This window comes from Frieseomelitta varia, unplaced genomic scaffold (genome assembly GCF_011392965.1).
Source record: "Frieseomelitta varia isolate USP_RPSP 00005682 unplaced genomic scaffold, Fvar_1.2 scaffold_379, whole genome shotgun sequence".
In the NCBI taxonomy this organism is placed as follows: Eukaryota; Metazoa; Arthropoda; class Insecta; order Hymenoptera; family Apidae; genus Frieseomelitta; species Frieseomelitta varia.
In genome coordinates, this window is record NW_025110122.1 from 34,974 (window position 1) to 62,096 (window position 27,123).

Sequence of the window (27,123 nt, forward strand, 5' to 3'; positions counted from 1 at the left end):
TCTTGGGATGAAGACATATTATACTCATTTGAAACAATTTACGTGTATTCGAAGATACTTTTTAAAAGGCATATTAAGGCGACATGATACAATGTCTGAACAAAGATGCACATGGTACAATGTATATTTACAATCAATGATGCCAAGATCTTCGTTACATATGTGTAATATATAAAATGCGCTCGAAATTTGGCAAAATGATCAGATAATTGTTCATGGATTATAGTTGAATGAATTGACGATTAGAAAAACGTATAAAAATGAACGAAAGATCTTGCAATCGGCAGTTTCGGAGGTTTTAACATTTTAAGAGAGGTGTGTTCTTACCCATGATGCAATCTTAAATGCGTTAAAAATATACTTCAATTTAGGCATGAAATCTAATAAATAAGAAGTAAAAAGAAAGCACTTATTCGTAGACGCTTAATTCTATAATGCACTTATTTCAAAAGCATCTCACTGACACTTCACAATCACAATACTTTTCATATCGTTGAATATGAAGGAATTCGAGTTTCTTTGCCGGTAGATATTAAAATAAAGATTAGTAAAATTAATTAATTAAAAGTACAATTGCGAAAAATAAATAATTCTATCGTATAATTCTCAGGTCTTCTCATTAATTTTTCCTATTTTGATTTATATTCTTTTCTCTTTCTCTTCGCGTTATTTGCCTATTTTTTATAATATACATATTCGAAGATAGGAACAATCTTTCAATCAATTCTCTAACAAATATGGTTGTAATGAATTCCTGAGTTACTCCAATTTTTTGGACCGTTTTTTGTGTCACTTCTTCATAAGTGAGTCAACTATTGTCTCCATTATCCAACATTACTACATTAGGAAGATGGTATCCTAAAAATTTCTTTCCTTAACAAATTCTGTTTCGAATGATTAATAAATTTGTTTTAAAGTTTTTGATTCAACAAAAGTCGTTGGCCAAAGGACAAACTTAATTCTAGTCCCTTTGAAAATTGCCTCAATAGTCTCAATTAATGTTGTTCTCAGAAATATTTAATAATTAAACATTTGATTCTCCCCTTGCTGCAACAGCATCCTCATCTGCATCATCTTGATCTTCGTTATCAGTCCTCTCCCCTTCTTCGGGAGGCCTTGTCCACCTGAAAAAAGCGATTTACTTGTTACGTTATCTTCTTGTAATTTAATATCATATATATGGTAATGTGTGGTATAATGTAACAGTAACCTGATCAACGTCTCTGGCGATCTGTAGAGGAATATTAATTTGGCGAACAAATCCTCCTCGAGGCACAGCTCTCCGCTCTCACGGACTAAATAAATATCTAAGCATAATCTTAGAATTCTATCGACGTACGGTAAGTCGTCGAACATAATCTTTGGCGCCATGTCACTCACTATCTTTCTCATCATTTGACTAATCACTATCACCGCGGTAGTGTACAAACCTAAGATTCTGTAGACATATACGGAAAAAATTAAATTCTAACGCTGAACCCAAATTGCATCATAGGTTTCAGTAATTTCAAAGACATACCCAAACCCACTGATGAAGCTCAATCCTTCGGGGAACGTTTTATCGTTGAACAGGAACATCATAATATACTTGCAATTATTCAACGGCACTCTTTTTAACAATTGATCGTATAAAGTGTCGTTGCAGACTTCTTTTACGATCCACCATTTCTGTCGAGCGCAACAGTCCGCGTCTGTAGACAAATGAAGACTAATGTTCCTGTACAGATAATTGTGGTCCTCCTCCTCAACATCGTCGTCAAGCCATCTTGCTGGAAATTAATTCCACACGTGAGTTCGCTGACATTATCTTCCTTCGGTGACTTCTTTCTTTCGTGAAACTTACGCATACGCATCAACTGCGGTACTAGATTAATGGTTCGACCAGTCACCTTCAAAAACTTTGGGAACGCATGTTGCAACATAATGGTGCCGTTATGCACCGTCGACTCATTGCTAGAGAGCATATCAGCTAACGTTCTTCTCACAGGATTAAATTCGTTATTTTCATACGGTGGCAATTTTATGTCTCGCACCTTTGTCGTTATCCCAGTGGCGTCTTTCGCGTCCGTCTTTCGAGACACTGTCCATTCCACATGAACGACTACGGTTGTGCTATTATCTTCTAACTCTGTTATCAGTCTGCCATAAAAGAATTATACCAATTCACAGATGTCACATTTGTAAATTACTTGAGAATTAATCCTTGAATTTTTGTGTTTTCTAATCTTCTAACGTTGTGAGAAAAATTTTATTTCCTTGTGAATTGAAAAGATTTTCTTTACCTTTCTAAATCTGGCGGAGATATACTCCACAATTTTCGAGAGAACCCGCTCAATTTCACAGCAGCGACATCCGAGTGTATGTAATTCTCCAAGAACGTGACGGCAGGTCTGTCTCTCGCGTACAAATTCGAAAATCTCGTGAACTCGGCTTCGTTGTATTCAATGATGGAACTACTTTGCGCTGACATAGAGTAAATCGGTTCGTAAGGACCGATTCGGATCCTCATTGAAACGTCGTAGGGCAGATTAGAGACACCAACTGTGCCACCAAGAGCAAATAAGAGCAAGGGGAACCATATTAATCCGATCATGAAGAACAGGGCACCACCGCCGACCAAGTACTTGCTCATTTGCTGCTTCTTTACGCCCCGTGGTTGAGGGAAATCCGACTCTACGCCTCGCATACACTGCAATTCGTATTTTGTTAGTAATTTATATATAAATTTATGCAAAATGCACGGGACGGTATACCTTGATTTGATAGATATTTGCGAAAATGTCTTCCATTTTGAACCAGTCCATTATTGTCATGGAAGTGTCTGTCCAGATCCAATCCATCACCGCTCTTAATTCGAATAAGAATGGGACTAACATGAATCTGTAGATAATTTTCTCATAAATATTTCGTAAAATTAATGCATTATAAAATGTTTCAAGAACTTTTTTTCTTTAAGTTTGAAGGATAGAAAATATCCCGACCCTTTGAATAAGACGTAGTTGACGATACTGTATTTCTTGCACAGGAAATTGCCAAGTATTCGTGTCGGATAGCCTTGTCTTAATTGATAAGCCGCTAGTAAAAGATAGAAACACTTGACCATGTACCAAATTTGCGGTGGAAACCTCTCGTTGAATTGTCTGTTGAATTCGATTTGACAATTTGAATCAAAAAGACATCAAATGTTGGAGTTGTACAATGAAAGAACCAATCGTACCGTTCGGTGACACTTGGTAGAATGAAAAACATCCAAACGTGAACGCCGAATATAAGGAAGTAATGGAAAATTAGTTTGCCCACGATTGACTTCTTTAAGAACAAGGCTCTATCGATAACTATCAATGCAAATTGCAGTAATAACATGAGTAAGAACGGCATAGGAACTCGATTTTCCTGCAAATAGGCTGTTACACCACCATCGCCCTGCTGTGTCTGAAAATTTATAAAAAAAAGTTTTATCAAACTTTAATTATTAAAAAAGAAAAAAAAAGGAAAATATACGACATCAGAAGATAGAAGAATACTTACTCCAAATGCGGAAAATCCGAAAATGAGCAGCAAGAAATTAAAGAAATCACAGAGGAACATGTAGGCGTACACGTTCGTCTTTTCTTTGCCGTGAGGACTGAGGATTTTTTCAAAGAAGTTCTTCACTGGTTCCTTGTATTTTTTAACGCTGGAAATAAATTACATCGTTCGAGTCAATCTTATGAAAACAATCAAACGAAGCGTGCACGCATGCTCACGTCATGTTCATGGCTTTGTTGAATTCTTCCTGCATGGGACTGACTTCCTCTCCTTGAACCGCCACTAATTTTTCATATTCGTCCGTGGCTTGCGCGCTTTCACCTTGGCCTGCGGCCAGGCTCAAAGTTCTTCCTCTGGGAGTTTTCACAACGCTGTAAATAATAAAATATTAATATTAGAGTATTGTAGAGTATTGTATAAATTAATGAAAATTAAGACGTCGACGTACGCTTCCTCGTCCTCCAGCGATGTAGATTCCCCTTGACCTCTATTTTCTGGCCGTGGAAGTTTTAACGGAACTACAGTCAAAGTGGAAGGAATGATCTTCCTTGGTTTCAGGGTCGGAGAGGTCCACTGGCCTAATGACTTGAGCATAAATCTAAAAATGAGATCTCTATTGAATTTCTACACAACTAGAAGAGAAATTCTTGCGAAATTTTTGCCACGATTTACCTGTGAAAGAACACCATGAGAAGCAATAGCAGATCCCACAGGGCGTAATTATGCTTGCGTTCAACCCCTATAATTCTAGGTGTAAATAAAGGATTATTCGGCGAAGCTTCTCGATTCCAGGGCAACACTTCCAATTGGAAAATGCATTTTACTATCACGATTGCCTGATGGAAGAAATGGTTATCATTGGTTAGCAAAGAAGTTTTTCTTTCGAGAAAAAATTACCAATCAATTTGAGCAATGATGTTTTACCTCGGTGTACGCGATCAGCGTTATCCAAAACGTTTTCGACGGTCGTGGGATGGTCAACGAGCCCCAGCAGAACACCATGAGAGGCAGAGGTGTAGAAAGAACAGACGCGTTTTTAATCTGATGAAGGAACACCACGAAGTAACAGAGCAGACACGAATGCGCCAAGATTCCAAACCAAATAGAAGCCAATAATTGTATTATCGGTGGTTGATCGACTTCAGACAATTGACCGCCTTCGTCCTCGTGTTGGACAGGCGAAATTTCGGAGAAGAGTGCGCTATACAAATAAAAATTTGTGTCAATTAAGTCACAAAAGTTTCACGATACAATTCAACAACAAATTCGCAGAAGAAAACATAGTATTCTGTTTCTTTTGCGAGAACACTTATGATACAGAAAGCACACTGAAAGCTCGAACACCTGTGAGATAGAACTAAACGAAAAATTCGTAAAGATCACAATATTTACGTTTATACTGTATAATAAAGTATAAAGAGAGCAGAAGAAACGATAATATACAAGCTGCTTGCGAAGATCAACGTGCAGAAGGTGTGTGTCTAACGATCAAGTGAAGGATTAATTATCGATTTAGACAAAGTACTTTCTCGATACCTGGAGGAGGACATATCCAATCCTCTCTCCAAACTCGGTGCCAAAATTCGGATATGTGGGATCGTCAACGAGCTGCGTTTCCTAGTAAAAATAACACTTTTCTCTGTCTACGTTTACTTCGAATTACTTTTCTAAACTAACGATACAACAAATACGTAAATGCGACTCAGGAATTTTTATCGAATTTATGTAAAGTCGAAAGAACGAGAAGAACTTTCGTTTGAACATTATAAATATTGAATTTAATTTAGACAAGATTTATTTTACGCCACGAGAAAAGAAAACATTTTCTACGAAGTCTTACCTCTGCTCCTGCGGCCGTGATTGGCTAGGACCCTCGCCGGCATCGTAAGATTCCTCGGTATTTCCGCTAGACGATCTGTCAGAGCGAGCACATTTACTACTCTAGCTTCTACTATAACGTCTGGTCTGATAGCAGGGGCAAATATAAACTACTTTGTCTCGGAAGAATATCTGAATAATTCTAACAAGAAGAAGCAAGTATTTGGGACAAGCGCAATACTACTGAAAGCTCTAAAGTGTTGACGTCGGATACCATCGAAGAATTTACAACTCGAAATCAATATCGAATCTTTAAAAATGTCTTCTTGGGATTCCTCAAAGTCGCGGTTCTGAATTATTCTATGACATTGTATATTTGTACAATAATTAAGCGTCTAAGAACAAATGATCGAAAAAGCCGAAAGAGAACAGTTTCTTCTAGTTACAGTTCCATTTATGATGGGAAATCTTACCCTTTCATCAGAGGGATCGGCTGCCACATTTGATTGATACCTAGTCGCATTCCCATCCGGAAATCCGGCTTCGCCTGTAAATCAATGTCAAAAAGATTCAGAAAGTGTAATTCGATTTTTCGTGGAAAAAATTTTCAATCAAACTCGTTTGATCCACGTACCTTCAGTACTTTCTTCTCTTTCGTCAAAACCTTGCGAATGTATCTGTAGTCGCGGGAAAATCTGTTCAGGTATCTCGTCATCGACGTGAGGGTACTGTTGATCATCACTATGAGGAATTTCAAGTATGTAGCGATCGATACTTTTTGGTCATCTTCCTCCGTCTTCTTCTCGTCTGCCTCTTTATCTTCTCCATACTCGTCGTCCGTTGGCTCTGGCGTTTTATCCTGTTCCGCCGTAGACGCGTCCTTTTCCTCCGTTTCTATGTCCGCCGACGTGAGGCTCGTTTTGTCGCCGCCCTGATTTAAATTGACAGATCGTCAATTGTATCATTGGTTTCGTTTCATCTTTGGACAACTTTTGGTACGTGGAATTTGAAGACAACTACGCCACAGTGCCACTTCAAGGACGCGGTGTTCCGGTATTGTAATTTTCGTAGTCAAATCACACCTTCTTAATTCTATTTTTTTAACGTTGTATTTACTACTGCCAGGAAATCCCAAGAGTTTGTCTTTGAAATTATGATTTAATAGATGATCGAAGTTATTCGATGCCACTTTGAGAAATCAAAAATTGTTCTTTACATATCTGCTACGCGTAAAGTGTAAAAATCGAAATGTATGCAACACCATGATAGACTATTTTAATTTAAATAGAAAAGTTTGGCAGGTCGTTCGACGGCGTTCTGTCTGATTCAAATTCTGCGTATGCGATCGATCGTTAAAGATTATTGTTACAGATATTGAAAGCGTGAGATTACGGTGCTACAGTCGCTGTAAACATAATGAAAAACAAATTAAGCCAAGTATCGAGCAGCAGATTATGTATAATGCCGACGACGAGGAGCCTCCTGCGACTACAACATTAAAAAGGATTGACATAAAAAATAAAAAAAAAAAAAGGAGAGTCGACGTAAGTGAAACGCCACCGCCTCCGTCGTATATCTTTTTCTTTTTTTTTTTTTTTTCATCAACAAAGCTGTAAGATGTGGAAAGAAAAGAAGAATTAATATCGAAGCGCCGTAATATACAGTATACTATATATACAGACATTTGTATGTACAATTTATTAATATCGCTACTAATCATGGTTTGCTGTGTGTCTTGTTAAACGTGTTAAAAAACGTAGCTGTTATAGGCTTATTAACGAATTTCCAAAATAATTCGGCAGATGTATATCGAATGTATTTGAAGTCCGACGACAATGATGAAATTAATGAATAAAATACGACGAAGGAAAGAAAAAAAAAAACATTTTAAAAAAAAGAAAAGAACAAGGACGTAATAAGAATGTATGTACGAAAGCTGAGGATTATTTACAGATAATGAACTATCAAAAGAGGAGACGCTGGTGATCGACAACTTATTAGAGAACAACGATAATACGATATAATTACAGAGTAGAAAGAAGAGAGGAGAATAAAAGGAAGAACTAAACAGAAAGGTTAAAACGATGAGAGAAGAAAAAAATCAATCAGAAAGAGAAATAGATAGTAAGAAAGAATGAGCAAGGAAGAAATGGTGGGCAGGTGAAAGAGAAAGAAAGAGAGAGAGAAAGAGAGAGAAAGAATGAAAAAGAGCCTGTAGCAGTGACATGCAGCCTTTGAAGGGGATCTCACATCGGTGGCCACTGCAGTATCGGTCTCGGAACGTGCACTGAGATACGACATTGACGATTTCTTCCTTGTTAAAGGTTCACTCCGACGACGAAGTCTCAGCGCGTCCTTTTCAGTCCCTCCGTACATGGCGACGTGTGTCGCGATCTCAATGTCTGTCTTAAGCAGCGTGTTCATCAACTGCAAAGGGGCCAGACTTTTGAGTCATTTCTTTCCACGCGATACAGGCTTGCCTTCTTTTGTTTGTTGTACTGTGCTTCTTGTCTGCTGTCTGACGATTCCTCGACGCGACGGGGCCAAGGATTACAGAAAAATTGTGAAAAATTGGCAGGGGGCGAGGGGATGGTTAGTGATCATTGCAGGGGGGGGGGGGGATTTAGTGGTAGATCGATAGAGTAAATGCAAGAATTTTATGCACACACGGGGTGTTCAAGTTCGACCTGCGGCCATGATCCGATGATCCATCAGACAGATTCGATCGAAGGAACGAACGAACTGAGCGAAGTTAACTGAGTTAACCGAATGAATGAGCGAGTTAACAAAGTTAACTGAAACACGAAATCAAAAGTCGAATGCTGAGGATGCGATAAATTAAAAGTCGGATCGATGCCTGGGTCGTTTTCGCGGAATTTCTCAAGTGAATCAAGCACTCATCGATTAGTCAAAACGTTTGCTTCAGAACGGAGATTCATAGCAGACAAACCAGAGAGATATACGTATTCGTAACCTTTTAAAACGTGTCGCGAGTGATTTTCATTCGGCAGCGAGCTGAGAGGATGTCGACGTACCTCGGAGATGGTCATTCTTCTGCCGCGTTTCTCAACCTCGCGGCGTTTCTCCGCTTCTTGCTTCTCGGACTCGGTATCCGGGATCAAATCAGTCACGTCGTCGTCGTCCAAGTCGTCGAACATGTAGTAGTCGCCTGATCTGATGGCTGACCGAAAAGAAAGAGATTTACTTTAGAACAAAAAGTATGAAAACGTCCAACGATCCGTTACTTATGCTACGTAAAGCCATGCACGATATTTCACTTAACTGAATAGTTATGCTTTAAGAAGACACGTTACTCCATAAGGCTCAGACTAATAATTAATCAGAACAGTGTAACATCTATTTGGAATTAGAAAAATTGTTAGTACGATCGCGCAGACACAGATCGTGAGGTACACACGCGCGCGCACACACACACACATACATAGATGCAACCACCATCTTTGGATCGCTATACAATATTAAATGTTCGTGCGACGCGACACTTGGTTGGAAATAAATTACACGCACACGGCTATGTACAGCGTGATGTTCTGTAAAAGCAGAAGGACAGTTAGTCAGGAATTTGGACGCGTCACTTGGTAGGACAAAGCCTGGAAAAGCTGCGGAAGAAGAAAAACCGAAAGATAATTTTCATTTACCCTCTCTGTTGGTCTTTGGCGCGCGAACTCTGTACAACGGCCGTGTCCCTGGATACAGAGTATCTAACACAAAGAAGAAACACAAAAAGGTATAGATAGATAAAAAACTGAAAACGATGAGAAAGTCGTGTTGGCGCAGGATAGACGTCTACTTTACAAGAATATACAATTTATATTACATATACGCCAACAGGCCTGAAGTCCTTGATCGGCACGGCATCAGATCGATAATCTGTCGAGAAATTAAACGGATTTCTGGATTTTCATTAATATTTCTCCCTTGTGAGAGATGAGTGAGAAGGAGAGACGTTAGAATGTTAAAGCAGGATCGAAATCGAAGGAACATGTATGATCTAATCGTACAGTTATGTACATCCAACAAGATCCATATATAATACGACATCTAACGAAGATCGAAGAAAAGTGTCTTCCGATGCAGGAATCGATTAAATATCTACACGTTAAAAAAAAAAAAAAACGAAACCAGTATCAAAAGATCTACCAAAAAAAAAAGAAAGAACCAAGAAAAACTCCGTCGTTGCAACTTTGACTCGATACAAAAAAGTTAAACGGAATCGAAACCGGAAGGTACCCTTGATGAAAATCCTCGGGGACCACCGAAAGTAACGAAACGTAAAGAAACATCGGTGCTTCGTGGATGATCTAGTGGTGCTGTCACGGAAGCGTATGTACAGGACATCGTAGCAGATCGACGACAATGATCTTGTTCCCGATTCTTGTGTCGTTACATGTGTGATGAGATCGCGGGGAGCGAGATGTGATCGAGACGATGGACTGTCTCGGTGTCTGTAATCCGTTCATCCACGGCGGCCCGACGAAGCTCGACTGTCGACGATGTCTGATCGACGATGTCAACGATCGATCGCGTGGCCCTCTGTCGTACGGCGGCGGTGAGAACACTGGGAAGGTTTCGTCGGGCGACGGTCCACGTGGATTCAACTCGCTACTCGGCGGGGAACCGAAAGAAATACGAGTCGGTTCGAGGTAACCCTCGAGGCTCACTGTCATCACGGCGGAATTCGGCGTGGGCGCCTGCAAGAGAGACGCAGCCCGCGGCGTCAACGGGGGTGGCTTGTCCTCGTCCTCGTCGATCGGCGTCTGATAACCCTGAGGGGGTGTGTGACCGGAGGAGACGCACGAGCTCTCGCTGGAGGACCTCGCCAAAGGCGCCGCCCCTTCTTTTTCGCGTGCATCGGATATAGAGAATCAGATACAAAGACGTTAGCCTTTAGCGAATAATCTCTACTGTGAAGAGACGTACCTATGTATCAGGTTTAAATCGTAATTATCGTAGAATACGCATGAGTTGGTAGAGTGAAAGAATACTTCGTTTGAGGTTTAGATCTAGGACTGTGGGATATGGATAGTAGATGGATTGACAAGATGAAATCCTATGTTGAAGTTTGGACTTAATTAGGCTTCTCTGTGTTAAATACGCGAGGAACATTGAGATTAAATCTTTTGTTAAATGTTGTAAAGTGTACGTAGGTTAGTAAGGTGGAAGTACTCTTCTTATTAATTCGTACAGAATACACGTAAATTGACATAGTAAAAGAACAGAAAGTTGAATCATCGATGATGTCATTTCGTCCTGTTAATCCTACATTTAGAAAAAAAAAGAAAAAAAAAACGAAAAAAGGAAAGTAGTTAGAAACGTCGAACGTGACACTTACCGACTGCGTGAATTTGCGGCTCTCTGTAGCTAGGTCCTTGTATCTTCCTCTGGTTAGCTTTGATCTTGTCCATCTTGAATTTCAGCTTCTGCAGTACGTTCTTCTCGACGCTCTCCTGAACCTCGATGCGTTTCTGATGCAGTTCCTCCAATAATTCCGCGCCTCTGGACGCTAAGATACTCATGGCTTTCGTTTCGTCCACTATGTGGAAGAAATAGTAGCTCTTGAACAGTCGTTTCTGGAATAACAAGAAGCCGAAGCACAGACCGTCCCAAACCATGCCGATATCTTCCTGCGGCACTTCGCAGTCAAATTTTTCCAGAGTTATGTCACCCACCGCGCTTCGAAACTTTCTCAGGCAAGTTATGCCGAATAGCTGAATCAGTGGACACGTTAACAGTTGCAGCTGAAATTCGATATTTTATTTTTTAGAATTATGACACACGTAATCCGTACATTTTTATACAAGCAAGACTATAACCATCAAATTGGGTAAAATACACCAGAAATTTTAGATAGATCTATAGATCATGTAAATTATGAAATTTCCTTTACCCGTTTTAGATTCTTTAGAAATTTTACAAGCTTAACATCTTTTTCTCCGAAATATGTGAATAAAAATTTATTCTACATTTTATTTCCATATCTAGAAATTTTGTACTTTATTTGTCGATGTAATTCCAGTGTCAAATGTTCAAGACTCCTAATAAAACTAAGAAATGAACGAAAGATTACCTGATCTATCAGCACGCAACCTACACCTTGAAGCAACGCCTTGAAGAATATGACAGTTACGTTGTAACCGATGAGAAAATTCCACCATCTCAAGATCGTCTTCACTGGTCTCAAGTAAAAATCGCTTCCTTGCCAGAGAAACACAAACGCGCCGATTAAGTAGCCCAACGAGAACAGATTGGTTCTCTCCGTTCCAGCCAGAAACATGATCGACAAAGTAATCCACATGAGACTTATTAATACGCCTCGTTTCACTATGTCCAGCCAAGAGTGAATATGGGACACGTAATCCTTCACGGGGTTCACGAAGTTTGGCTTCTCCATGTTCTGGTAAACGGAATAATTGTGACCAGCTGGAAATTCCCTGCCACTTGCCGTGCTCCGTTCTTCGATTTGGAAAACGAGACTTTGTCTGACGATCATCATCAGCAGAATAAAATCACCTGGATTAGAATTCAGCTCAAAAGTTTCGTCGTCGTTGTGAAATTAATCGTGTTCAGGCGGCGAATGTTCGTGGACTCGTGGAAAATTTAAGCACTGTTATTTATTTTATAATTTAAATTATTAATCTCTGACTCGATTCTATTGTTTGATGAACATTCGCGGCCTATTGGCGCCCGATATTCGATTACAAGCCTTACACATTAATTTCCTGGCATTCGGCGGGAAATCAGGATCAGGCAAGTACATCCATTCTTGCAATCCCCTCAGAGTTTTCGATTCGCTCCACGGATACTCTGAAAAGAACAAAGATCAAGTTACGCTCTCTGTCCTCATAGATAGAAATTACTTCAAACATTAACGCTGCAAATATTTAACAACCTATGCAGAACCAAGTTGGGGGAGCCACGACGAACGAGTACTGGACAGGTATCAAAGTTATAGCAAAGATCTTGAAGAATGGCCAAATTTTCGATACGGTTTTCCTCTTCAAAGGGAAGAACAGCAGAAGCCATATGCTATAAAGAACCGAATAGAAATCCAATCTGGTTCCAATGAGTGCCACGATTCCTACCAGGCAGACTTCCACGCCAAACTTATAGAAACCGTAGTTGAAGAGGAACTTCAAGCACTGTGGCACGCCCTTGTCCGCATCTTCTCTGGTGATCGAAGGGAACATGATTTGAGGAGTGTCCAGAGGTTCGCTGTGTACTTTCCTATGGAAACACTGTCGAATTCTGATGATTTTCCTAAGAGTGGTGACCACCAGGATCCCTATGTAACCTTTCAACAACTCTGCCAATTGTCCCGGCTCTGCTTTCTTTATTCCAAACCATTCCGCGATGTTGTACATCGTGTTATTGCTGCCGTACTGAGTTTGATTCTCAGGCGATACTCTCTGCAAACGACAAGTGACAAAATTTAGATCGGGAACGAGAGACCGTGTCGCAAAAGTTTTAATTAACTCGTTGTTTAAAAAGTGCACGTTGCAAAATTACACGTTATAATTTAAAATTATATTATTACCGTGCAATTAACGTTCCAATTATTGTGATCGATATACTGTATTTGATACAGCATTTTCACGACCATCAGGAGAGCAATTACAGCGGCGATCGTGTTCGCCGTGCATATTTGAATGTTACTTCGAGAATTGATTATGATGACTGTTATCAAGACGAACACGAAATTAATAGCGCAGACCTGAAACCATGTCGTTTAAACAATAGACAAAATTGAACGTTTGGATACCGATCAATCGAATATATATATATATATATATATATATATATATATATATATATATATATATATATATATATATTATTAAAACTCACGTCGTTTACACAAAAAATCATCACGGAAACGAAAATGATCTTCTGCATGTGAATTTCAAGGAACAACCACGTGTAGTTATAAAAGTTCCACACGTGTTCTACCAACTTGTGAAACAACGCCAGTCGTTTCAACTTCGACATTTCTGAAAAATTTGTCTCGTTTTCATTTGAAAATTTACACGATCGGCACACTTGTTAGTGTTTTGACGTTTATAAGAAAACGTGGGATTTGTCATACGTTTTAACTGTCTTAGAGAATATACAGATGTTTTATCTTCCTCAACGAGAAAGACTTCTCCTGGCGATAACGTTGGCATGGCTAAAATCGGCGAGTGTCCAAGGCTCGGTCGTTCGACTCGGGGAATCTCTTCCGGTCTATAATTTTTCAATCGTTCGTTTTTTTTCTAAATATACAATTACGCCGGAGACAACGCATACTAACCCGAATTTCTCGATATCGGTCACCTCCAAGAAGTCTTTGTGGAAGTAATGAATCTGCAGGACAGTGATAATCACGAAGAACGTCGGCGTGAGTAGTCTAACAAACAAGTCCTTGGTCTCGTATTTCTCTAAGCCGATATCTTTCTGCAAGTCTTCGTCAATATGGAGGTAGTTCCAATATTTCGGGAAATTGTGGAATTGATAAGTGTAGACGAGGATCAGCATGATCACGGAGTAACCGATGACTGTGATCCAGAACGAGTACATCATCTTCCTCCACACTGTCCAGGATATCTACAACGCACGAAGAATTATAAAATCGACTGTCTTAATAATATCTCATTCAAAAGTTTGAAATAGATTTGCAGATACACAATCTGATCTTGGACAATTCTCGAGTCACCTGGAAAGTGATGACTAGAACCAAGAAGAGGGACATGTAAATGATCCTGAATACGGTCATACGTTCGCCAGTGATGCCAGAGACGAACAGCATAATGGCGACCACAGCGATCCAGAACTTGGTCAACAATTTCTTCAAGACTATGCCAACGTCCTTCATGAATTTGCTTTTGATTTCTGGCGCTTCGTGGTTCATCGCCGTGGTAGCTGTCGAGACAGAGACGTGCAACGGCGCTACCATGTCTCTCAACGCTGAAGAACGTCTCTGTCGAGTTCTCTCGGCTGTGTATTGCCTCAGAGTGATCCAGAACATCGATATGAACAGACACTGCGACAGACAGTTAAAAGTCCATCCCAATTTATAATACGTGTTTCATTTCAATCGCCAAAATAAACAGTAATTGTATTTACTTTGACGACCAGATGCCACCGACTAAGTTGGTCAGCCTTGATGAAGCCAATCTCCGACACGCTTATCCCGTTTATCTTCGTCGGCAGTTCTTCTTCCGTCAGATCCATACTATAGATGTATTGAACGAGAAGCAAGAGCATCGCGTAGGTAACGATGAAAGGTGAACACTTCATCATGGAGACACGTTTGTTGGGCACCATCCAGAGAACCAAGGCCCACAACAACAGCGCGAACGTTGTCCAACTGTGATACATTATACTCCACGTCTGGCGACATGCGAGAAAGAAACTTTAGAAAATGAAGCTCGAGAGATTGGTTCGTTGGTTTTTACCATCATTATGATATTCGTAGCGAGGTAGGACGAGTTGATTATCAGCTGAAAGATGGAGTATACAGCCATAATGATGTGCTCGATGATTCCGGATTGCTCGTCCGGAGCAGCTGAAAATTGTTCAGTTGATTAGATGTGTTCAAGCATGTTATGTATTGTAATGATCTCAGAGTACCTATATGTGTGTATTTCGACGAACCTTCACTGAGACTTTGCATCTGAATGTTATCGTCCTGATGACCATCCTGGACGATGACACTTCCGGTTGAATCTTGCAGTAGCCCCGTTCTCCCGGACCCAAATCGCATCAGCTATCGATAAAATTAACAATGACATTCCCTGCTGATGAAACTAAGAAACCTAAATGCCTCTACGTGATGCTCTCGCTATCTCTTGCACTAGGATTTTAATCTCTATTCTAACTTACTGAATAATCTATACTTATAAATATATAATATACAATGCTTTCGTAGAGTGAAATTTTGTTTTGTCAAGGCGCGTACATGCATGCTGCGTACGAGCGAGACCAATTTACCTCCACCAAGAGAATTAGAAGTTAGTTAAAATTCTTAAAGTGTGCCGATTATTTGAATGAAGAAAAAAAAAGAAAGTGAATGTTGAAAAATGTGTGCAGAGTTCAGCGAGATCAGCTTGAATGGGTAAGTTGTGATCGTGAGAGATACAAAGTGAAGAAAATTGATTGCTGTGTTAATTAAACGTGCAAACTTAATCATTATACGTACGGGTGTGCGCTCGTCGACAGGTGGGAACGACGAATTAACGATCGGCTTCTAAAACAATGGCAAACTAAACATAGCGGCATCCAAACGGAAAAGGAATTTGCTCAAATCTGGAAGGTGACAGCAAATAAAAAACACGGGAGTTGTCTGAAGAAAGACGGGCAATCGATTGAACAAAAATATCTTTAACACACATGGTGTACTACCTTCTCCATATAAATAACTCTCATCTTCTTTTGGTTTGTTAACCAAAAACAGGTACGGAGAAAAAAAAATTATTAATTTTTAACACGACGTGTATAAATATGTTTTGTTTTTCTTTCTTTTTTTGTCGTGACATCTAAAATGAAATGGAATTTATAAACAGGCAAGAATTGAAAAGCAGGAGATGAAGTTTATAAATTTTTCTTGATCGTAATATTAAATTAATGACGCGGGTAGCTCACGAACGTATTCGAATATTTGTAGAAATCTTTTATGAACATATTTTGAAATTTTAAATAGCACCGCGATAAAATTAAGTAAATTATGTCATAATTATGTTGATGAAGTTTGAAATAAATTTGAAAATATGTATAAAAGATGCAAGATATTTCAATAATGAATTATTCACTGTACTAATTACCTATACAGGATGATTATTCATGCAGTGTACTAAATCTTTGTTAAATATTATATCCTAATTTCTATTCATTTTTAGATCTTAAATCTAAGATGGTTATTCATGCTGTAGGTACATGTTTGCAAATTTATATACATTTCCAGATTGATATCAAATTTCAACACAATCATGATGGCCGTGTTTCACTGTGATTCTAATGAAATTTTAAAATGATTTATGGAAGATGTGAGATTTTTCCAAGAGAGGTAAAAAATGTTCATATATTTTCGTGAGTTACTATGTGTAACATGAAACAAACTCGATGATAGAATATACTCGAATTCATTCCAAAAAAAAAAAAAAAAAGAAAGATATCTAGAAACAGGCAAAGATCAAAGCAAACGAGAAAATTCGGCTCAGGCAGGAACGAGATCCTTACGCGAGCCTTCCGCCGCGCCGACTGCCATCTCTGAGATGGTGTCCTTCGTCTGATGGAAACGTGCCTGGACAACGGCGTGTCCAGATTCTCCAGCTTGCCGCTCAGACGTTTCACTTCCTTCGCCTGTAACGCCTCGTTAGTAAAAGCAACGTGTTCGTCAAAGAATGACACGCATGTAACAGAGCGACAGATGTTACACTTGTATGTAATCACGGAGTTAGTGAATATACAGATCGTAAAAGCTTAGATCGTGTTATCAATGCCGACATCAATGGGTTAATCGTTCTCCTTAACCGTGAGAAAGTTAATTGAGTCAGTAGAAAGCACATTGCACGCAACATGCGTCGTTATATCATGGTTCATGCTCAAAGGTTCAAACTCTGCTTGATCCTTTCCACTGTACTTCACGTCCATCATCTTCAAACGCCCAAGTATCCTAGACATGCTATTCAACGATATTCGCGGCTGAATCTTCTCGAATCGATTAATTACAATTTCAATGGACGGAGCACTGCTTCCGCTTAATAATACTCCGATAATCCTCGCCCGTTTCATCTCCCGTTAGACCGTATTATGTTTGTTTTATTATCCCACGATTCGTTAAACTCTCGAGTAAATTTCAACTATTTTGTAATGTTAATGTCAACGTTTATCCGGTATCGTTGGATCGTTGGAACCATAATGCAAGATATATTCTTTAGTATACCAACAGATAAACTCACCGGCTTTTCGCTCAGGAACCGTGACTGCAACGCCAAGACGTAATAGAGCCAGAACAGCCTCAAGCAATAGCCGTAAATTAACCAATCGGCATTGTCCGCGTACTTGACGTCTCTTGGATCGGTGCAGTTCGTCCGATAGACAGGCGTCAATGCGAAGTATCGCTGCCAAGTGCTGTTCACGGGTATCAACTGCTGGGGCACTTGATTCTGATAGGTGAGCAGGGCCAGGATATGAAGGATCACGACGGCCATCACGATCCTGCATAATACAGCGAAACCCTTTCGGAGCTCTTTATTGCACGCCCACCAAGTTGCGGCACCCAGAAAGACGAGGAAGTAGAAACCACCCTCTATCGATGGTTTCAGGGACGCCGTGATGCAGAGCGACGCGAGGACCACATAGGTGCCGATTCGTCCGAGGAAATTGATGATCTGGATGGACAAACTTACTAAAGTTAGCTACGAGCTAAAATTTTTTATCCACTTACGCAAGAACATTACCGGCTAAAATTTTGGAACCAATGTGTGTTCTGTGCAAACGTTAAATTTAATTAACTTGGAAGATTCAACTTTCAACGTTTGTAGCGTCAATCTCGAGTTGAAATAAAATTAGCGAATTGATACAATTGGAAAAGTGATTCCAAAATTTTATCTACTGTAGGTAAAGTAAGATTTTGGCGCAGCGTTTAGGCACATAATTTCACAGATTGCCCGATTTAACATATAATATATTATATGCAATTTATTATTAAATTGCATATTACGAAATTTAATGAAATTTATCAACGCTGAACAATACCTTGGCAGTCCCGTCCGCGTTCTTTTTCGGTGCCTCGGCGTTTTGATGCAACGACGGATCTTCCTCCTCATCGACGACGCTCTTTTGTGACAGAAATCGGCACAGAAAGTACACTGCCACGCTGATAGGTAGGACAATCAATTCCGGCGTCAGCCAGAAGAAGATCTCCCAGCCGGAAGCTTCGTCTAATCTTACAAAACCTATGTGTCTGAAGATCATTTCCATCGATTCGCCTGAAAGTTGTTCAACGATAGACATTCTCAGTCCATTCTCGGTAACTAGATTCAAGGTTGGGAGAAATTACGTACAATTGTGAAGGAAGTGTCCATAAGTAGGCAGAGCTAATAGAACTATGTGAAAAGTGAGCTGGCTGGTTGCTGTGAGAAAAGACAGGCCGATGCACGTTTTCAAATAGTGGCCTGTATGGCCAGCCATTGTTTTTGCGTCTGGTACGGGCACGTGCGGCGAGTATAGCATCAGAGCCAAGTAAACTAGGGACAATCCTACAGGTCGCCATATTGTACCTGTTCAGAGTTCAAGAATTAATGATTAATGGTTATTTCAATATTGTTTGCATTTCGTATTTTTTCATTATTTTACCATTAATTCATCATTTTCTTATTATTTTTTAATTCATTATTTTATCATTATAATAAATGTACTATTTGTGCGTGAAAAACTTAAGTATAAAATGCAACGTGACTCATTCATATGTTATTCGTTATATACGTTATTGTTCGTGTGACTATACAAGAAACATTAATTTCAGTTAAATTAGAATCCAGAATGGTGTGTAAAACAGCGAATTACAATGTAAAAGACATTCTCGTTTCGCGACATTTTCCGTCTGATATTCGTCAAGCGTAGAAATGCAGTTCATTTCGCTTCGTACGAGAAGAAATGGGGCAAAAGAAAGGTCAATTTCAACCTGGGGACTTCAAAGATGGAGATTCTACTACCAATGACATTTTACACCCCCGTATCATTCCGACGGATTCAAACAATTTTCACAATCCGTTTCGCAAATTCATTTCAATTTCATCGCTCTGAACGATACTTTTGTGAGTTCGTCACGCACGAATCGCGAGTTCGAAGAATGATAATTACCTATTACTCGGTTAATTAACTCGGAACGTTAATTGTACCGATCCTCAAGAAGCAGGAGGAGCAATTAATTTCTTGGCGATGCACCTCGAAAGAGGATGCCCGCTGTTGTCTCGAAAACTGTGGCGGTCGGTCTCTTTGAAGAAAAACTATCTCGAGTGAAATTATATTCTCGAAAACTCGTTCCATGTCGCTCCAGTTTGCGTGCCGAGCTCTATGAAAGCACTTTCTATTCGTAGAGTACATTCTGCTTACTATTTTCTCTCCGCCGCGCGCACAAACGAAAAGTTTGACCGGCTGCCAAGTAAACGCGAGTGTACAGTGTCTTCTGTATTCCAATATTGTTGCCGATTACACATTTCGTTCTCTATTATTATTTTCAACCTGGTTGACTGGTTTATTACAGGAGGCATAATTCTGTCTCCTCTTTGGAGAACGAAAAGATCAAAACAGGGGATAAAAAGTTAATTGCGAACAATGATAAGGAACTTTTTGAATTATGCAACAATTTCATGATCACGAACTGTCTGCGTTTTTTTTTTTTTTTCCCGACGGAACGTTAATTATAGAAACCACGGACAGCTAATTATTCTGGCCAGCTTGTGCAACATGATAATTTCAGCGATAACAACGTTACATTTAGCGTCATTGTTTCTCAGTCATCTGATTGAGGTCGGAAGATCGAAGCAGCCTCTCGGAATTCTATTTACGATAAAAAAAAAAAAAAAGAAAATGTTTACTCTCGAGCGAATTAAAATTTCCCTTTTACTACGTCGAAATCTTTCTACGAGGAGAGATCGTTTCATTACGACTTGTTGAACGAACATCTCGCTATAGTACGTATCGAGGTATTTTCTGAAGAGAAGAGGATTTATGAATTTATGACAATATAACAGATGCCAAATGTATTTTCAATGTGGTCAATTGAGTTGTGAAATTATATCAAGAAAAAAATTTATTTACAATACTACTAAAAGGATGGAACTTAAATAGAAATTTATAGAGCTTCATTTGTTAAATATTGCAAAGAGTCGTCTGGCTTGAGAATTTTACATATTTTGAACAAAATAATAATTGGTGTTACGAAAGTATCTTATAGGTATCTTTCTCCCCAAAAAAGTTCCTCAATTACAAAAAACTGATAACAGAGACGGGCTACGTGTGATTATCGAACAAAATTCCGTCTAATTATAGACTGAACAGTGTGTCTCGACAGTTGTCACCATGGAATTCTGAGTATTCTCAAATTATACACGTGCTGGCTGTATTTTCGACGATCTTCGAAAATACTCACTTTTCATTTTATTGGACATGGGAACGACAGGTTACGTCACTCTTATTCTCGGAGCGTCCATTTCTACACTTTAATCCTATATAATTTGTTATTCTTACGAAATCGTTATATCGATAACGAAAAATCAGTTAGATTATTCGAAGTATTTTTTTTTTTATTTCTTTCCTTAATGAGAAAGAACTAATATCCATCAACGTTATTTACGACATAATGTGACTCAGCGTGGAGCGGTCTAGCATATGTGACACGTCGAGATAACACCCTGATAATTAATAACAGTATTAAACTGGCCACGTTAATAGAACGGTCAACATGTGACCTCTTCGATTCGACTTCGTATCTGTCAGTAAATTTATAAAGCCTCTTTTAACAATGTTGTTAATTCTACAATTTTCATTGAAATGGTAAATTAAAACAGATCAATTTTGTGGCGGACGTGTGATCGATAAGGAATTCTTTCAAACTTTAGAGAGAGATTCAACTGGAAATTGTCTTCATTTTACATAGGATCCATTTACAATTAGGCCATTTATAATTTCTCTTTAGATTTCCAAATTTCAGAAAAAAAAAATTATTCGATACTTGATTAGAACAAAATGAAGGTCTACTAATATATCCTTATCGTAATATGACGTAAGATTTCCGGGAACCTTATCAGCAAAAATAAAACGTTTATCTATTCAAACACACTGTTCAACATAATTAGATCTTTCATACGAACCATACTATCGAATGAGTAGTAAAATAATACTCTTTGGAGAATAAATCAATCGAATCCGTAAATGTTAATATTTGCTACTCTAAATGTTCAGAACGATCCTTTATTCTTTATATTTCGACTCGAAAACTTTCTACTTTCTACCAATTCGACTCCGAAAATCTTTTGAAAAGTCAAACGTTCAATCCTCCCGTTGTTGTTAGCAGTTCAAGTGTATGTAGGATAAATGAAGTTGATTAAAAGATCACTCGGCACTTACATCCTGTGAAAACAAGCGGTAGCACAACCCTGAGGAGGGCCACGTTCAGCCAATACTTGGACATGCCTGGGATCTGCTCGGATGGCCTTTCACCCTGAAACACAAAGTGATACGAAAACGCTCGCTCGTAAAACAATCCACCGTGTACGCTGTCAACATCTCGAGATTCTCTAGCGGCAATGTCAGCCCGACTAGAATCGATACGACACGCTGCTGCCGCAGTCGGGTACCTTTAACCTCGTTTCGCCACGAGACTCGGCGCGCCACTCGTCCCTCCGTGTTTACAACCGGCTTGACCCCCTCGAAATTTACGCTCTACAGAATTTTACTACTTAAATTGTAACATTGTAGCGTGACTTTCGCGTGGATCTTATTTCGCGAGATCGTGCGACACGTTCCCTTTTGACATTTCCCGGCTCGCGACTCGCCAATTGACAGAACGAGGTCAATTCGGCTCGGTCGAAGGGACACTCGTACGCCATGCGTTTTATTGAATTAAGGTGTCGGTTAGTATTTTAACAGTTGCCTTTCGAGAATTTCAATCTTCGTCCCGCGTCAATCTCGGAAATTTTTGGTACTTTATGGAGTTAAGGAATTGTGATCTGGAGATAATTTAAGTCCGCTGCACTTTGCACTCGTCGAACAAAATATCAATTAATGTGAGAGTCTACGCGTTGAATTTAAAAGGAAAGTCTTCGTTTAATCTATCGTTTGCGTTGTCGTCATTATTTTCGTGAAAATAGCAACCGACGTGTAAGCAATGTATCTAGCCATGTGTACACACCATGTGCACCCATATCCTGCTCCCGTCTAAGATTTCACGTGGTCTCAGCTTTTGGTGTCTCGACCAAAGACCTGGATGGTCGTTTTTTTAGACGATCATCAAACTATGTCTCTGCTGGAGTTCCGGTCAATTTAACGTCTCATATATCCTCCTGAGCAATAAAACGCAGAAAGAGGAAGACAACACGATATTCCCTTAGAAAAATCCTTCAAACTTTCGTGCATCTACGTCGTTAAACGTAGAATATCGGCTCGTGTTTATGAAAATGCTAGTTGCATGTTTATTCGCGATCGATGAAAAATCGCGGAGAAGCTTAAAATTACCAAGCGAAATAGTTCTGAGAACTCGGCTCTTTCATTCGTTTTTTTCTTTCGATAAAAACCCAGGCACACCTAGTCTAATTATCAAGCAATTATATGGGGTTGGACTCTGCTCGTCTCGTAAAAGGTGCGTCCACACGTTTTCCAGAATCAGCTTGGCTATCGGCCAACCACTGATAACAAGATTACTGTAGAAAACATTACACTGTTGTGTAATTACAGAAATGCATTAGCAGAAACGTTTCAAAATATTTTTTGGAACAGAAAGTGAAAAAAATCTACCTAACTTCTGCACACTACCGTGGCTGAAGTAGAGCGTAGAAGTTGAATTACGAAATTTTTGTGTAAGATCTTTCCTTAAGACCTTTCAAGAAGTTTATCGATTATTCTACTTAACGAGATTCTTTTAAGAACGCGTTTCTTGGAGAACTTTTTTCAGCCGAAGAGTAAAATGAAATCAAAAACGGAATTTACGAATAATTAGTAAAAGTTCTTCCGTGTAAATTTAGCAATCTTAAATTCTGAATTCGATACTATTCGATACTGCTGACATCGGACATCTCGATTGCTCACTCACAGACTATAGATCGTCTCTCGATGCCATCAAGCGTTTCGATAGATGCACGAGATTCCGTCGTTCGACCCAGATAGAACGCGATGGTTAAAAAATTTACTGCCGTCGTAAAATTATAAAGACGATTCCTGTATCGTGCAATTACAGAGAAATGGAAGCAGCGTTCTCATGTTCACGGTCATCTGTATCAAAATTTCTCACCGACACGTTGCACGATTGACATACAATCGTACAAATTTTTCTACGGCCGAGGTGGTATCGTGTTACGAATCGTTCACGTAACTGAGAAATAATTATTATCTAATCGCTAGTCGCGATCTGGTCGCAAAATAAATACCGAGATGATAGGTGGTAGATTAGTTTTCTGCCGTAATAAATTAGAAACTTTCCATTTACGCGAGAAAAATTCGAACTCTTCCACGGTGAGTTACCACGTTTTTTCGTGCATCGTTGCTCTTGATAAAAATTTAACTAAATTCTGCAACGGTATATACTTGCGTAGATATATCATCGTTCTTTTCTTTTCTTTTTTTTTTTATCGGAGATTATCTTTTTATCGCGCGATTTCGAGAAAAGGCGGAGCAACGTCGCCATTTTTTTTAAATAACAGAAGTTTCAACAGTACATTCGATCGATGATACACGATAGGTGAATGTTTGGAGAGATATATTACCAATATTACCAGCAAATATTACCAACGCGAGACGAGAAAGATAAAAATCACGGAGCTCTAATCCATTGTCTTTAGTTACTTAGAAGTATTATAGTTATTGCATTGTGAAATTCAAGGGAGCCGTCGTTCCAGAGTCCGAGCAAATGACACGCTCTCCGTCACTTTACCACAAGTGCATTTATGCTAATTAAGAGAGCTGGTACGTGAAATTGCATTTTAATCAAGACGCGTGTCGTCTTCATCTGACTAAACCGGTTTGAGAAATGTTAGGCGAATTAAATGACAACTTGGTCGTTATTGTCATTCAGCAAAGAAAAGGAAAGAAGAAGGAAGATACTTGGACTAAATTATATATAATTTATCAATTGATATTATATATATTATATTATAAATTATATATAATCGATCAGTAATATTCACGAATCGAATCTTCCCTTTCATAAACTTTGAAATTCTACGATTTGTAAAATTTCAGTGCAAAATATCGTTTGATTTATCATTAAATTTGTCACTGACGTACGAGAAAAATTTATTAATACCGTTAGCTTGCAAAATGTAAAAGATCTGTATATCTAATCTGCAATACGAAAATTTACGAAATATCCAAAGTAGAGAGTTCTTAAATAATTAAATATCCATTTAGCTACGCTCGTAAAAATTCACAGTCTAGATATTTATTAAATTGTACGAAGGGCCTTCGATATTTTCATTCTTGAATTTCAATTTCGGTCAAAGCTAATGTCAACTACAACTGCTTTCGACTTTTTTCGATAGCAATCACGAGAATTATCATATTGATTGTCAGTTGGGGATAGATAACGCGGATGATATGAAATTCTAACGAGTCTGTTTCATAAAAATATTGTTTCACCAGAATTGTTTTAATTTTAAATAAAGTGAACAATTCTAAGCTAACAATCTTCGTCTGTAAGCTGTGGTCGTTTAATTAGCATTCGTCAGTTTACTATATGAATCAATATCGATGACAGAGGCATTGTGGAATCTCGATAATTTTAGCTCGCCACTAGAATTTCTAGAACTAATACCTATTCAGCCTTTACAGATAACGTCCAGCATTTTCTTACAGAGGACAGGTTGAATAGTTTCCGAATGAACACACGTGTCACTCATCAGTTTTCCATTTATAGCGACATTCATTAACTTTTAAGCACGATAAGGGAACAAAGAATCGAGAACCGTTGCTTTTCCATTAAACATTACTTATCTAATTAATGTAAAATGAGTATCGAGCCTTAATTAAAAACATTCACCACGAAATTCCAAGAAAAAAGAAAACAAAAAATGTAATAAACGATCGTAAAACACGTATGTAGATATGAGTTACGTGTTCTTACAATTAGAATAATTACTTCCTTCCGTCCGTTCAAAAAAAGCTGGCGCTTTGATTCTCCACTGTCACATATTATTAAATTCCTTGGATATCATTTTCACAAAGAAACGCACATTGCGTGCAGAGGTTGCGTAGGCGTGTGCGGCAGGCAACGTAAAAGAGTTTGATTAAGGGAGTGTACGACGCTCGTTATGCTTTCAGAGTAAATATAAGTCGCGTTGGATTTCCTGATTACTCGATAAACAACTCGATGTCTCTTTGAACAGTTTGAACTAAACGTCTCGTCGGCTTGAAATTCACGTTGCACATTTTTATTAATTCTCATTCTGAATTCGCGAAAAATTCCTCTCTTCGTTCTCTTCGCAGCGTGTTAATTTTATTTTGCGTGGAAAAATTTCAGAGGAGTAAAAATTGACTTTTCTCTCGATTCAATGGAAGTCTTCAAGTTTCATTTACATTCTACCTTACCTGAAGTAATTTTTCTCGCGGAAAGGAAAGTAATATTTTCTGTTTCGAAAGATAAGGAATGTTTGAACGTGTTGAAACGTGAATTGAAAGTTATCTTCTCATTTCCATGCAAAGTCAAATGTGACAACGCATTATCGGTTGCTCGTAACAAGGTCGCACGTAAGTAAATGCGCACGGAAGACAGGAAGAAACAAATAGAACATCAGATATGATTCATTTAGCCGTCACTATCAACTATCAGTCGATCAAAATATTTTGTTCTCGCGGTGTTGCGTCCTTCTCTCTTTCTGGAATCACGCTGCGTGATAAACAAATCGATAGACGAGCGTTTCAACCGCGTGGAACGAGTTCGATCCCTCGTGTTTCGCATTGTCAGCACGAATTTTGGAGCAACGAAACGCCCAACTTACAACTGGCTTTTATTTATCTCTTTTTCAAATTTTTATTAAAGTTTACTGTAAGAAAATAAAAGTTTCGAGAAAATGAAGGAAAGAGAAGATTCTACATTTGTCCTATTGAATGGAGAATGAAAGACTACTGGTCTGAAAGAATCTTTGTTTGATGGTCCAGGTATAATAGAGTCTACTAAGTCATTTCTCCACTCGTATGCAATAGCTACAAGAAATGTTTCAATTTCAAATTTATCCAGTCCTAGCATTGCCACGTGCGGAAATTAATGTAACTGCATGTAAATTCCATGATAAATATACTGACGTTTCAATATTTCTTATCTATAAGTTGCCAAATTCATTTTCCAATGAAACGTCAGAAAATTTACAGAGCACATTTTCCGATAACAAGTGTCAGATCTCTTTTTTAACTATGACATCACTCCTAATTCACTGAACTCTCTAATGATCGCACGCGTTTCATCCCGCGTAATTGTCCCTTCAAACGCGTCGCAATGCTCCAAAAATTCGCCAGTACATCATCACGTACACACCTATAACAGCGCTTTTTTCCGCTCGACGCACCTTCAACGGGTTGAACGTACCTCACAACCACAGGAATACTGGAATACGTACGAACGTACACAACCACGAACGAAACACGCTGAAACGCTCCGGTCAGCTGACTGGAAATCGGCGCACAATAAAGTCTCCAAATAAAGAAGAGAAAAAGGGGGACCGTGGAAGAAGAAACAGGCTTACCTTGAATGAAACCACTCTGACCGTATTTCAAAGCATCCCTCCGGACGATTTCTCTCCCGGCTGTCCTCTCGTCGATCGAACTTCCAGCAGGGCAACATACATACACGCCTCCCGGCTTCGACACGCGCGAGATCACACGCTGTCGCACGATTTTTGTTTCGCGTCAACTCACGACGCTGCTCGACGACGACAACACGACGCTGTTCTTCATTTCATTCAGAAATTCATTCGCGTTCGTACCGAATGTGCGCGTACGCGACCTGTGTTTCACCGTGTCCGAGACGAAACGAGACAGACGGAAGACCGACGAACGGCCCACGAGGCGGTT

The 27,123-nt window shown here is 39.1% G+C and overlaps 1 protein-coding gene and 1 long non-coding RNA gene across 19 annotated transcripts; one reads left to right on the forward strand and one right to left on the reverse strand.

The window, feature by feature from the left end:
• Positions 1-21: 21 nt before the first annotated feature.
• Positions 22-26,934, reverse strand: LOC122531166 (piezo-type mechanosensitive ion channel component). Of its 18 annotated transcripts, XR_006307211.1 has the most exons (40): positions 26,796-26,934; positions 21,475-21,568; positions 18,408-18,623; positions 18,100-18,332; positions 17,301-17,732; positions 16,579-16,701; positions 15,542-15,589; positions 14,974-15,109; positions 14,799-14,908; positions 14,467-14,733; positions 14,057-14,383; positions 13,655-13,947; positions 13,451-13,587; positions 13,213-13,355; positions 12,902-13,078; positions 12,257-12,773; positions 12,076-12,171; positions 11,435-11,877; positions 10,700-11,105; positions 9,006-9,068; positions 8,382-8,527; positions 7,597-7,773; positions 5,981-6,277; positions 5,820-5,893; positions 5,369-5,443; positions 5,065-5,145; positions 4,453-4,729; positions 4,201-4,364; positions 3,977-4,126; positions 3,747-3,899; positions 3,529-3,676; positions 3,218-3,432; positions 2,982-3,140; positions 2,754-2,880; positions 2,283-2,689; positions 1,844-2,139; positions 1,520-1,769; positions 1,211-1,438; positions 931-1,124; positions 22-858 (listed from the first exon to the last, which is right to left on the reverse strand). XR_006307211.1 is itself a non-coding variant. In XM_043658857.1 (39 exons), the coding sequence occupies exons 2-39, from the start codon at positions 21,536-21,538 to the stop codon at positions 1,025-1,027; spliced, it is 7,728 nt and encodes a 2,575-aa protein (XP_043514792.1). In that variant the 5' UTR covers positions 21,539-21,568; positions 26,796-26,934; the 3' UTR covers positions 22-1,024. The 18 variants fall into 18 exon arrangements, 17 of the variants coding, with proteins under 17 accessions (XP_043514792.1, XP_043514790.1, XP_043514791.1 ...); XM_043658857.1 differs by having other exon boundaries at positions 22-1,124; positions 14,998-15,109; positions 15,542-15,586; XM_043658855.1 differs by having other exon boundaries at positions 22-1,124; positions 15,542-15,586.
• Positions 16,701-18,066, forward strand: LOC122531174. Its single transcript, XR_006307213.1, has 2 exons — positions 16,701-16,890; positions 17,267-18,066. It is a non-coding gene; the product is annotated as an uncharacterized LOC122531174 (long non-coding RNA).
• Positions 26,935-27,123: the final 189 nt, after the last annotated feature.

Bases quoted from the DNA above. Each gene is read 5' to 3' on its own strand.
- LOC122531166 (XM_043658854.1), bottom strand. From the start codon at position 21,538: ATGTCCAAGTATTGGCTGAACGTGGCCCTCCTCAGGGTTGTGCTACCG. The intron at 12,172-12,256 runs GTTGTTAAATAT...TGTTCTTTTCAG, and splicing joins CCCAACTTGGTTCTGCATAG to AGTATCCGTGGAGCGAATCG. The intron at 4,365-4,452 runs GTAAAACATCAT...TTCTTCCATCAG, and splicing joins CGCTGATCGCGTACACCGAG to GCAATCGTGATAGTAAAATG.